General features: G+C 38.1%; 2 protein-coding genes across 2 annotated transcripts in view; one reads left to right on the top strand and one right to left on the bottom strand.

The window, feature by feature from the left end:
- The window catches only part of evi5l (ecotropic viral integration site 5 like), a 41,968-nt gene that overhangs the window by 12,671 nt on the left and 16,756 nt on the right, over positions 1 to 12,541 (top strand). The window contains exons 2-8 of the mRNA XM_066661233.1: positions 4,725 to 5,114; positions 6,981 to 7,170; positions 7,893 to 8,117; positions 8,588 to 8,662; positions 8,798 to 8,923; positions 10,242 to 10,385; positions 10,599 to 10,688. Coding sequence (XP_066517330.1) covers positions 4,873 to 5,114; positions 6,981 to 7,170; positions 7,893 to 8,117; positions 8,588 to 8,662; positions 8,798 to 8,923; positions 10,242 to 10,385; positions 10,599 to 10,688 — 1,092 coding nt within the window. The 5' untranslated portion in view covers positions 4,725 to 4,872. The remainder of the gene's footprint in view (positions 1 to 4,724; positions 5,115 to 6,980; positions 7,171 to 7,892; positions 8,118 to 8,587; positions 8,663 to 8,797; positions 8,924 to 10,241; positions 10,386 to 10,598; positions 10,689 to 12,541) is intronic.
- The window catches only part of LOC136687039 (uncharacterized), a 50,749-nt gene continuing 43,147 nt past the window's right edge, over positions 4,940 to 12,541 (bottom strand). Inside the window, exon 18 of the mRNA XM_066661231.1 lies at positions 4,940 to 5,097. Within this exon, the coding sequence (XP_066517328.1) occupies positions 5,066 to 5,097 (32 nt within the window). The 3' untranslated portion in view covers positions 4,940 to 5,065. The remainder of the gene's footprint in view (positions 5,098 to 12,541) is intronic.

The following is a 12,541-nucleotide window of genomic DNA, read 5'->3' as shown; positions in this document are numbered from 1 at the left end:
GTCTGTGTAGTAGCTACAGTTTTACATTTTGTCTCGACTCTGAGAGACTATTCTCTGTAGATATTACGGTAAATTTCATTGTGTTGGTGTGTTGCAGTGCACTGCTTGGCCAAGGTTGTGTGAATGCATGTGTGTCTCCTCTCAGTCTGCAGGGATTGGACTCGTGCTTGTTAATGGTTCTTTTGATAGGACTGCCTTCTCTCCATGAATACAAGCCTTGTCCCTGTTGTGTGTTTTCTCTGTTCAAATGCTTTTTGTCTGTGTTTTTTTTCTGCTCACTGTTACCTCCTGCATGGCTTGGTATATCTGTGCTCCTGTGAGTTATTTTGCCAACGTATTAGCTCCTACCTTGCTTTTGTTTACTCACTCTCTGTGGATGCTGCTTTGTTGTGTGATTACCTTCTCCATCTATGGCAGTGATTCAAATTTGCTGTGTTTTTTATAAACGATTCATTTAAAGGAAGTATAGTATAAATTGCCAGTTTATGATACATGCTATTGTCTCTACAATCAGAGGAACTGTGACATATGTGAAAAGTCACATATTGCCATTTCCCTTTTACAGAAAGCATGTTATCCTAAAGGCTGTTAGGATTTGCTCTTCAAAGATGCATTACATTGAGCAAGCATCCAATCCCCCACTCGAATAAACATGCTCATACATCCAGCTTTCAAACTTGGCACATGGCAGCTGCTGTTACACATAAAGCTGTCTCTGCTGGAAGACACAGTATATGAACTGATGTCACAAAACCTATATTTCTGAACAGTTAAACTGATTATTTTTATGTTAAGAGGTTTTCTCTGGTCTATTTAGAGTATGTTGGGCATTCAGCTAAGTTAACAGGCTCCAGAATTGTTCAGAGATACATTTGTGTGATGTGTTCTCCCTGTGTCCGCATGGGTTTCCTCCGGGTGACTGTCTGTGAAGAGTGTGGTGTGTTCTCCCTGTGTCTGAGTGGGTTTCCTCCGGGTGACTGTCTGTGAAGAGTGTGGTGTGTTCTCCCTGTATCTGCATGGGTTTCCTCCGGGTGACTGTCTGTGAGGAGTGTGGTGTGTTCTCCTGGTGTCTGAGTGGGTTTCCTCCAGGTGATTGTCTGTGAGGAGTGTGGTGTGTTCTCCCTGGGATGCATGGTATGTTTATATAATGTTTGTGTTGCTGATATTAAATATTAAAATTATCTGTCCGATATCATCATCAAATAGCACACTATATAAACATGATTGCTTAGAGGGTTCATTTACATACCTTTACAAAACAGTTAAATCAATTGTGCTGTTACTATACTTCTTTTAAACTAAAAGATAAGCAAGCGTGCTTTCGGTTTCGTTTTTATGCACTTATCAGTGATATTCTAAACACAGTAATACTTAGGTATATTTGGCTTAGGCTACACTGACAAGTACATAGATATGTCTGTGTTTATTTGGAGTATACTTCTACTTAATCTTTGATCAAGATGCACTTAATATATATTGCCTATATATTTATTTATAAATAAAGATTAAGTATATTTGGCTTGTAGTTTAGGGTGGAATAGCTGAGAGTAATTAGCACGTGGGTGGAACTGAACCTGATATACGTGGTGTTATAATGCAGTTTTAAGACTACTGTTGCAATAATGAGTTACACAGGAAAGATTGTGCACTTCTAAATTATATTCTGTCACACACAAGCCATGTTTAAGTCTTGTTTGTTATTTGTATTCCTGTTTGGTAAGTAGCCCCCAGATGAAGAATGTCCCTCTGTTAAAGGTCCAATTAAAGGTTCCTACGTACAGTGCAATGCTGTATAAATCCAGATTGGAGCTGGCAATTTAGTGATAAACAGTCTTCTTTAACAAGATACTCACGCACTGTTCATCATGCATAATTCAACACTCTGCAGCTATGTATGTGTGTGTGTGTTTATGGGTATCAGGGATGATCAAGATTATATTGCTACATATTGCAACTGTGATGTAAATTAAACTTGTAAATGTATCCCTATAGGACCTGATTAAATATGGCCTGCGCAGTATGCATAATTTGACCTAAATATATTGCTTTTAATAACTCTCTAAACATTTTTACTGCATTCGTTCATTCATCCAAATCTCAAAACGACTACGGGAAAATGTCAGAAACCACCCTATTTTATTTCCCGTCAAAACAGACATTAAGAAATGAAAAATAGATTAGATGTACATACATATCAAAACAGTAATAGTGATCAAAAGATCATAGAGAAAGAAAAGGGGATTCCCAACAACTAAGCAAGACCTGCTTAAACATCAAAATTGATTAAATCAGATAGAAATTTAATAAAGCATTCATTATTTGAGAGAGAGGAGAAAGAAAAGTTCAACTCTTGTTGCAGATGTAAAAAAATTCACAATAGATTCTGTCCATTCTTCTACTATGTGAAGACAACTATAGATGAATGAAATAATAAGAATCTGTCGTTCAGAAAGGGGTGCATAAGTAGCCAAAAAAAGAGACAAATTGCTTGTAGAGGTTTTCATTAATTTGTTCATTCATTTACTCATCATTTACAGGGGGTCCTTGACTTATGACGTTGATCCGTTCCTACGTCGCGTCATAAAAATAAATGTCGGTGTAAGTCGGAACATATGTACATACTGTACGTAAATAACATACTGTAAGCACTTATCCTATCGTAACACCTATCCTCCTCGGTCCCGAGCCGCGTAACCGTGTATTCTACCGCCGCGCCACACACACCAAACACGAAGTTCGCGTTACGACGTTTACGACGCAAAACCACTTAAGTCGAAATAAGGCTTTATACAGTAAATGGGAGATGTGTCGTAACCACGAGACATCGTAACTCGAGACTGACGTAACCTGAGGACCTCCTGTACATACTTGTGCATTTGTGTAATTTCATGTTAATAAAAAAAAAAAAAAAAAAAATAATAATAATAATAATAATATATATATATATATATATATATATATATATATATATATATATATATATATATATTTTTTTTTTTTTTTTTATTAATAATTTCATGTCAAAAAATTGTGCCTTTTGCACTATTCAGAACAAATATTGTATAAAAAAATACATGGGTAAAATTAACTTATTGTTATTGAATTTCAACAGTAAAGCAACTTTGTATTTCCATGATGATATTTTTTCTGTGTTGATAAAATTTTTGGCATTTTTTAAAAAACATTTGTATCTCTCCTGATTTTGTAAACTGAATTTTGATCAGTAATAATCTGGTGTGGCTTCAGATTTTCCTAGTGTTTAAAACTGTAATGGTACATATACTTAATTTAAAGTTTTATCATTAAATGATTGGGTTGGAGGCTCTTTCCATGTAAATGTTGTACATATTATTTCTAAAAGTTTAATAAGTGCAGAGAAGTCTAATTGTGTCTCCTGTTTCAGTGAGCACACACACACACACACACACACACAGACACACACACACCGCAATAGTGGTTCACTTATCAGAAAATTAGCTTCCATGGTTTGAGGTTTAGGTAATTCTCTCCTCCCTTCTGGAGCAGTGAGATTGCTGATGTTTGGAATGAAAACAATGTAAAAAGTCTTCTATCTATACACATCTGTGTCTCTGTAACAGAAAGTGAGACAATTTGTCACAGTAGCTCAAAAAAAGCCCTTCTGAGAGCTTGTTACATTGAATGTGCTGGTTTCAGAATGTGACCGTATTCAGTAGATTTGTTGTAGTAGTGTTTTTTTTTTTTTTCGGTCTCTTCACTAAATTTCTGTATGTTCGTAAGCCCACAGTGTAACTCTGCAGTTTTTGATTGTGTATTTGTGTCTGTAGAGTCTCTTGAGTGATTCTTTATAACACTGCTGGTTCTAGAAGTGTGTACATATACATTGTGCCCTCTGTTCTTGGCTGTATGCTTGAATACATGCAGCTTACTAGTTCATGGTTTGGAAAAATATTTCATGTAAGTTATATTACTGCTTAAATGTAGTATGATGTTTCATCATAGATATAACTGGTTCCAACTCATCAAAACAAAACTCTGATGAGAAATACTGACCTTTTCATTCATTTATTATCAGTAACCACTTATCCAGTACAGGGTCGCAGTGGGTCCAGAGCCTACCTGGAATCATTGGGTACAAGGCAGGAATACACCCTGGAGGGGGCGCCAGTCCTTCACAGGGCAACACACACACATTCACTCACACCTACGGACACTTTTGTGTATTTGGACCTTGGGAGGAAACCGGAGCACCCGGAGGAAACCCACGCAGACACAGGGAGAACACACAAACTCCTCACAGACAGTCACCCGGAGCGGGAATCAAACCCACAACCTCCAGGCCCCTGGAGCTGTGTGACCACGACACTACCTGCTGCACCACCGTGCCGCCCAATTCTGACCTTATATATTTGTTATATCATCTACCCAAGATGTTACTGCAATGTCTTTAAACTTAAAATATTAGTAGACTTTTTTAGTAGAATTAGAAATGAGAATTTCTCAATATTTAATTTCTTACTCTTGTTAATACAAAGTTTATATAAGAATTTCATAGTAATTACTGAAAGGTTTCCAGTGATTGCTTGCTAATGAGTTTGAGATGAATATCTCACTAATAAGACTAGAAGCTTTGGGGTTCAGTAAGTCTAATATTGGATCTACAGTATATTTTATGGCGTCATTTGTTGATGTTTAGCACTGAATGAATCCTGATTTAAAATGTTGCTCTGTTTTCTCCTTTATAGGCTGAGCTATCCTTGATGTAAACTCTTCCCCTCAAACTGGCCTGTTTGTAACTCTGAACTGAGAGTGTGTGAGCCACGGTGTCCCACCACCAACAACACCGACTGACATTGACCTTTTGCCTGGACCATTACCCTGGGCTTGGTGGTCATGTCTAGCCCCAGCAGCAGTCCGGAGAGGGATGGGGGAGTGGTGTGTTCAGTGCAGCTGGAGAACCTCTCCTCTCCTGCAGGTCTGGAGGTCGACCCCCCCTCTGTAGGCAGCCCTGTACTGAGTCCAGACTCCAGTTCCCATGATGCCGCACTCTCTGCACCTGCGGCCTCGCCAGCTGATTCAGAAAATCTCAGTCCAGATGAGCTTGAGCTGTTGGCCAAGCTGGAGGAACAGAATAGGTATGTGACTGAAATACACACATACACACACACAAAGCATTGTACAAAGTCTATGCAAATGGACAAAACAGGAAATGATTAGATCTGCAGTAAAATCTTTGCAGTACAAAACCATATAATGCATAGTTTAAAGAGTAGTTTTACTCAGTGGCAGTTTGTTGTTGTTACTTTTTACTGCATTAATTGGTACATAGTGTTTTTACACTTACAGCTACAGTTTGCTTGGCTTGGATTTGGCATTATGTACACTAATGTACACCAGTCAATAATACCATTAAAAAGATTTCCTTTATTCTACACTCATTGTCCATTTTATTAGCTCTAATTATCATATAGGTGGTATTTGTAGTTCTACAATTAAAGACTGGATTCCATTTGTTGCTCTGCATATGTTAGTTAGCTCCTTTTCCCCATCAGAAATCCATGTCTGATCCACTCACACCAGCAGAACATATTCATACACAGCACAACCACAGCGGTGTCACGACAATGCTGAGAATGATACACCACCCAAATCATACCTGCACTCTGTTGGTCCTGTGTGGGTTCTGACCATTTGGAAACAAGGAGATAGGGTGTTAAAAATATGTAGAGTAACAGAAGGACAGTGGTAAGTGGAACTGATAAAATGGACAGTGAGTGTAGAAATAGAGGGGGAGACATTTTAATATCATGGCCGATGTATATGATGAGATACATGTTGTTATGAAAATGTGAAATGTCTCAGCCCAGATGAGTCAGTCTTGTTTAGGAACTCTCTGTGTATGTTTAAAATTACAGATGTTGCTAATACTGTGAAGTCCCTCTGCTGTTATTTTCTATTTATAAGAGTCTATATGTGATATACTCTTAGTGTCAACAGTTTGTGGTCATTGACTGGAATAGCAACTGCAACCATGTGGTGTTTAGAGATTAATAAGCTGGCACTTGAGATCCTACAATCTGATACTTTCACACGCTTAAATAGTTCTGTGCACATATGTGTAAATGTTATGCAGATATACAGTATACAAACGACTGATGTAGAGTAATCAGTGCAGAACACTGCATACAAGGAAAGGTAAATGTTTTCTGGTAGACACAGTTCTGTAATTAAAAACCTGTGCTATTTCAGTGAATGCTATAACAAATTGTTGGGTGCTTTCGACCTGTGTAAAAGTTCATCCATACCATAATAATCATAAAAACAAATGTAATCAAAGTAACAGTTGATATTTCATGATACATTTAATCATTTTTGAATAACAGTAATCAAAATATATATATATTTTAATGTTAGAGAACCCCAGTGCACTGAGATTTGTAGCTTTTGTAGGTCATTTGTAGGTCATTTAAGGTAAACCTCATATAAACATTAATATTAGAACTCCTCTGCTGAGGGTGCAAATAAAAAAATATCTCCTTAAGTATTCCCTAAACACAATCATGTGAAGTCAGAGACCAGACCACATTCAATTTATTCCATTAATTGCTGTTAAAACAGCTATTAAATATATATTATTGATTTTTTCTGTTGGTAAAAGGCATAAGGATATTTTGCTTAAAATATGAATTCTGTTGTTTTGTACAGACTCTATTCCCTTTTCAAAAGAAATCTGTGTGGATATTTTTCTGCTCCTCCATAGCTCAGTCTAAAAAAAGGTCTGCATTTTCTGCTTTGCAAAATCCATATAGTCCATTGCACATCCTTTCAGACCCATTGCATTTATTGTTTTCTGACAGTGGATGAATAGACAGAACTTTAGGCATATCTCAACAAGATAGGAGATGAAAACTTTAAGATATCAAATTCTGCACTGTTCATAGAAGTCACATGTATATCTTTTATGTTTCATTCAAATTTTTTTGTGTTCCACCACACTCCAGGCTACTGGAGGCAGATTCTAAATCCATGCGCTCTATGAGCGGCTCCCGCAGAAACAGCGGCTCATCACTGGTGTCCAGCTCATCCGCATCCTCCAACCTGTCCCACCTGGAAGAGGACACCTGGATCTTGTGGGGACGCATCGTCAACGAATGGGATGAGTGGAGGCGCAAAAAAGACAAACTACTAAAGGTGAGAAAATGGGAGAGAATATAGTGTGTCATATTAAGTCTGTTTTTGGTGTTGGGTTCATGCTCTGCCCAAAAAATGCCTTCTTTCATACTATGAGGACACTTTAACCTTAAAGGGAATGTCTACGATTGTGGGGAAATGCTGTTCTCTGGTTAGATTATGGCAGCATGGTGGCCCAGCAGGTAGTGTTGCAGTCACACAGTTCCAGGGGCCTGGAGGTTGTGGGTTCGACTGTCTGTGAGGAGTGTGGTGTGTTCTCCCTGTGTCTGCGTGGGTTTCCTCCGGGTGCTCCGGTTTCCTCCCACAGTCCAAAAACACATGTTGGTAGGTGGATTGGCGACTCAAAAGTGTCTGTAGGTGTGAGTGTGTGTGTGAATGTGTGTGTGTGTTGCCCTGTGAAGGACTGGTGCCCCCTCCAGGGTGTATTCCCGCCTTGCGCCCAATGATTCCATGTAGGCTCTAGACCCACCACGACCCTGAACTGGATAAGGGTTACAGATAATGAATGAATGAATGGTTAGATTATGTTCAGAAGCTCAGCATTTTCTGTTAGCCATCTCCAGACTTTGGACACACTCCATATTAAGAAATCCAAAACAGCAAAAATAAGTCAGCATTACCAAGCTATGGAGCAGGAATAGAGCAATATCCTCATCTTGGTTCGTGCTTTTAAACTATCTTAACATGTTTGTCCTCCCTTTTCGCTTCTTTCCTTCTTCCAGGAACTGATCAGGAAGGGCATCCCTCATCATTTTCGGGCAATTGTGTGGCAGCTGCTGGGCAATGCCACCGACATGCCAGTGAAGAACCAATACTCAGAGCTACTGAAGATGTCGTCACCGTGTGAGAAGCTCATTCGCCGAGACATTGCCCGAACCTACCCTGAGCATGACTTTTTTAAGGGCCAGGACAGCCTGGGCCAGGAGGTCCTCTTCAATGTCATGAAGGTGAGAACACAAACACAAATATGGTTGTTTCTGCATTTTCATCTAGACTTCTCTATTAAACACATAACTTCCCAGTGCAGTTTCTCCATTTTAATTGATATGTAAAGAAGGGTGACGATTCCTCTTTGAGCAAGAATAGATATGAATAGGAACAAGTCACATTTACAGCAGCGATATATTGTTATGCCGATTAAACAAAACACTGGCAATCAATTGTGCTTTGGATGAGTACATGAGTATACATTAACAAAGGTGGCATCCGGTATCAGCAGTATAGGCATAGAAAATATGTTAGATTACAAAGACCAGTGTGTACAGTCTCCTCTGGGAGTAGATTCAAAGTTGAAAGAGCAAAATTTGCAGCATGGATCATTAGCTGATGTTTGCTAAGGTTAAACCATGTTTTGTGCTCAAAAAAGAAATTAAAATGTAATGATTCATTGCATATTGAACCTATATTCCTTTCACAGGCGTACTCCTTAGTGGACCGGGAGGTGGGATACTGTCAGGGTAGTGCCTTCATCGTTGGACTCCTTCTAATGCAGGTGAATTGGGTAACGATTCATAATACAAAGCCTTTATTTCCAATTTTTTCAGGAACTACTTAATGTCTCATATAATAGGACTACATCCACATGAATAATACAAACATTTGTTTCCTCTATATTGTATGTGTACAGATGCCAGAGGAGGAAGCATTCTGTGTGTTTGTGCGGCTGATGCAGGAGTACAGGCTGAGAGAGCTTTTTAAACCCAGTATGGCAGAGCTGGGTCTCTGCATATATCAGTTTGAATACCTGCTGCAGGTACAACACAAACAAAAAAACTCATGCACTGCTGATTAGACATGCAAATCAGTAATTTCCTTCAATTTTTCACCATGATTTTACCTGGTGGGTAATGTGGGCTGTGGGTCATTTGGGCTGATTGGTGCAAATATCTGAGGTATTTATTAATTTACAGTTAACATCCATTAAGTACAAGTTACCCACTTTTCACTGAAAGGAAAAAATCTGAATCTTTATCTAAAATAAAAATACACAGAAGCCTTAAAGTCTAAACATGTGCAAATATAAAAATTGAACTGAAATCACTTAATTTGCACATTAATTATTCACTCCAACATAATATTTATTAAAGTTTAAATAAATTATAATACAAATAAAATTTTTAAAAAATGAGAGGCAGAAAGTATAGCTACACCCTCTGATAATTAAAATATATCTAAACACTACCACCTGAAAATTAAAAGGCAAATAGAGAAAAAGGTATTTTAACAGTAGGTGGCGCTTTTAGTTATGTTTTTAATTTTGGCACTGAAGGCATTCAGGACTGAAAATGGAATTTTATTTTCATTTGCATTTTGTCATATTGCAGTTAAGTAAGTGTCATAAAGCCAAGTAAATACTGATTTATATTAAATTATTGACACTTTTTGTGTAGTTCATGAACAAATAGCAAAGTCATGATTAGATTTTTGTTTTTTAAATTTGACCAATAAACACTTGTATGGTATTACAAATGAAATGACAAAAAGCTTTATTTTGTTTTATTTTATTTTATTCTATTTCTTTATCCCCTTTTAATGTTTGCACACATGTGGAAAAAGAAATGGCAAAAAAAACTATTACTTTCCATTTTTCAGTTATGGTTTTTTGACAGTTACAAATCCTTTCAGATCCAAAGTGTCTAGTTGTCTAGTGGAAGGATTTACTTAATAGCTTGTGCTTGAATAGGTGTGTTGTCTGGAAATTCACAAATGAAGAGTGGTTTTTGAGTTTTGCTCTGTGCTGGACATTATTAAAAAATATATATATGTTTACCCCATTATTCCAAAGTTAATGACATAGTTCTGAATTTGGACACTGATAGCAGACCAATTGTACTTTAAGTAATGTAAATAAAATTGCAGATTTTTCAATACTTTAAAGGATGGTGACATTTGCCCACTAGGTAGCAGCAGATATTCAGTGTATAGTGAAAGCATTTTCAAATGTTTTTATTAATTCGTCATCTTTGCTGTGATTTCTGTCTCTTCCCTTCTCTCTCTTGCTTTCTCTCTCTCTCTCTCTCTCTCTCTCTCTCTCTCTCACTCTCTCTCTCTCTCTCTCTCTCATATTTCAGGAACAATTGCCAGAGTTGAATGTTCATTTCCGCTCACAGAGTTTCCACACCTCCATGTATGCTTCATCGTGGTTCCTCACACTCTTCCTTACCTTCCTGCCTCTGCCCATAGCAACACGCATCTTTGATATCTTCATGTATGAGGTATAAAAGCGAGAGCCCAATGTGTGTTGGAGGGGGATTTTGTTTAAGGGTTTGTAATCGATAGTTGCAAAAATGAATCTCTGTAGAGGTGCACATACATGGTAGTTTGCTATTGCAGTACGGTGAATATGCTGTTTGTTTGTGTTTATCTGTGTTGTGGACGAATGTGAGTTAAAGTATTCTGTGTTAAAAGTCCATGTGTTGTTTCCTCAGGGTTTGGAGATTATTTTCCGAGTGGGAATAGCCATTTTACAATACAACCAAACAGACCTCATACAGCTGGACATGGAAGGCATGTCACAGGTTAGAGGAAATTCTTTCTCTCTCTCTCTCTCATTCAATATACTGTTTAACACTGTGTTTAACTAAGATAGAACAAAATATCTACTAACATGAATCTTATCCTCAACACAAAACCTACTCTTCAAACTAATCCTTACCACAATAATCAGGTATCACCTAATCACCTAATAATATAATTTTAGATATATTTAAATCATCTGATAGGATATTTGGTCTTATCTCAAGCCTGGGTGCCAGACATGTTTTAAGCAGTTAAAACAAATTTCCTCAATGCGATATTGCAAAGAGTTTAGGTCTTTCGCCATCTAGCATACATAATATTGCGGAAAGAATTCAGGGAATCCTGACAAAACACAGGCCATGTGGGGCATGGCCCAAAAGCACTGTGTGACATTCAAGCCCTCAAACATTGCATTTGGAGCATTGCAAGAGAAACTATCAAGCTACCATGATAATTCAAGCCAAATGGTTTCAGGAGAGAACACACCACACAGACAGTCACCCGGAGTAAACCCACGCAGACACGGAGAACACACCACACTCCACACAGACAGTCACCCGGAGTAAACCCACGCAGACACAGGGAGAACACACCACACTCCACACAGACAGTCACCCAGAGGAAACCCACACAGACACAGGGAGAACACACCACACTCCACACAGACAGTCACCCAGAGGAAACCCACACAGACACAGGGAGAACACACCACACTCCTCACAGGCAGTCACCCGGAGGAAATCCACGCAGACACAGAGAGAACACACCACACTCCTCACAGACAGTCACCCGGAGCGGGACTCGAACCCACAACCTCCAGGTCCCTGGAGCTGTGTAACTGTGACACTACCTGCTGCGCCACAGTGCCACCCCATTTAAAACATTGCACTGCTTTCTGGACCCCTAAATCTGTCATAGTTTGAGGATGCATCATGGTTTCCATCATGGGTGAGTTGCATATATGTGAAAGTATCATAGAGGTGGAGACATGTATTGGGATTTTTAGACAGACATATGCTGCCACCTGGAAGTCAATACCAGCAAGACAATACTAGGGGTCGTTCAGCTCATCCCACAGAAAATCATCCCACAATGTGTGTGTGTTAGACTAGCCTACCCTGCAGTCCAGATCTGTCTCATCATTAAGAGGAGAATCAAACAACAGCATCCACAGACTTTTGAGCAGCTGAAGTCTTGTACCTAGCCGGTATGGCCATAAATACCACTTGCTAAACTTTAACAGTGTGTTAAATTAAAAAGCATAATTAAAAGGAAAACCATTGTAACATAGTGGTAAACATTCATTTGTTCCTTTGTAAACCTTTTTGACTGTGGTGCAGACATTATATTTTAAATAGATTTATATTTACAAAATACAATCAAGTTGGTCAAAAAAAAAAACACATTTCTTTGAAGTATTTTGTTCTTTTGTTAGTAAAATCAATGTTCAGAATAATAAACAAATCGCAGGTACTTGATTTTTATTGCGTTTTACCAATTTTCTTTTTTAGTGGAAACTGTTTATGTGACCAAAATTATGAATCCATTAAAAACGATTCTAATATGATACTACATCTTCACAGCTTTACAGTTTTTTTAAATGGAGCTTTAGTAAGATGAAAAGAATGAAGAAGCATTAATCCAGGATGATGAGAGCTGTAGATTATTCTTTTTAAAATATGTTAATTCTTCTACTGTCTTATTTGGTTTTGCTGTTTTAACTGTTTGGTAAAGCACTTGAATTTCCTTTGTGTAGAAATGTGCTCTATAGATAAACATGTCTTGCCTTGCCTTGCCTAAGATTACCAAGAATGTTCAAATAAAAGGAACATCCAGTGTGTACTGTATTTGA

This window comes from Hoplias malabaricus, chromosome 2, assembly GCF_029633855.1.
Source record: "Hoplias malabaricus isolate fHopMal1 chromosome 2, fHopMal1.hap1, whole genome shotgun sequence".
In the NCBI taxonomy this organism is placed as follows: domain Eukaryota; kingdom Metazoa; phylum Chordata; class Actinopteri; order Characiformes; family Erythrinidae; genus Hoplias; species Hoplias malabaricus.
The sequence above is the reverse complement of the archived record's forward strand: the minus strand, read 5'-3'. Positions and strand labels throughout refer to the sequence as shown.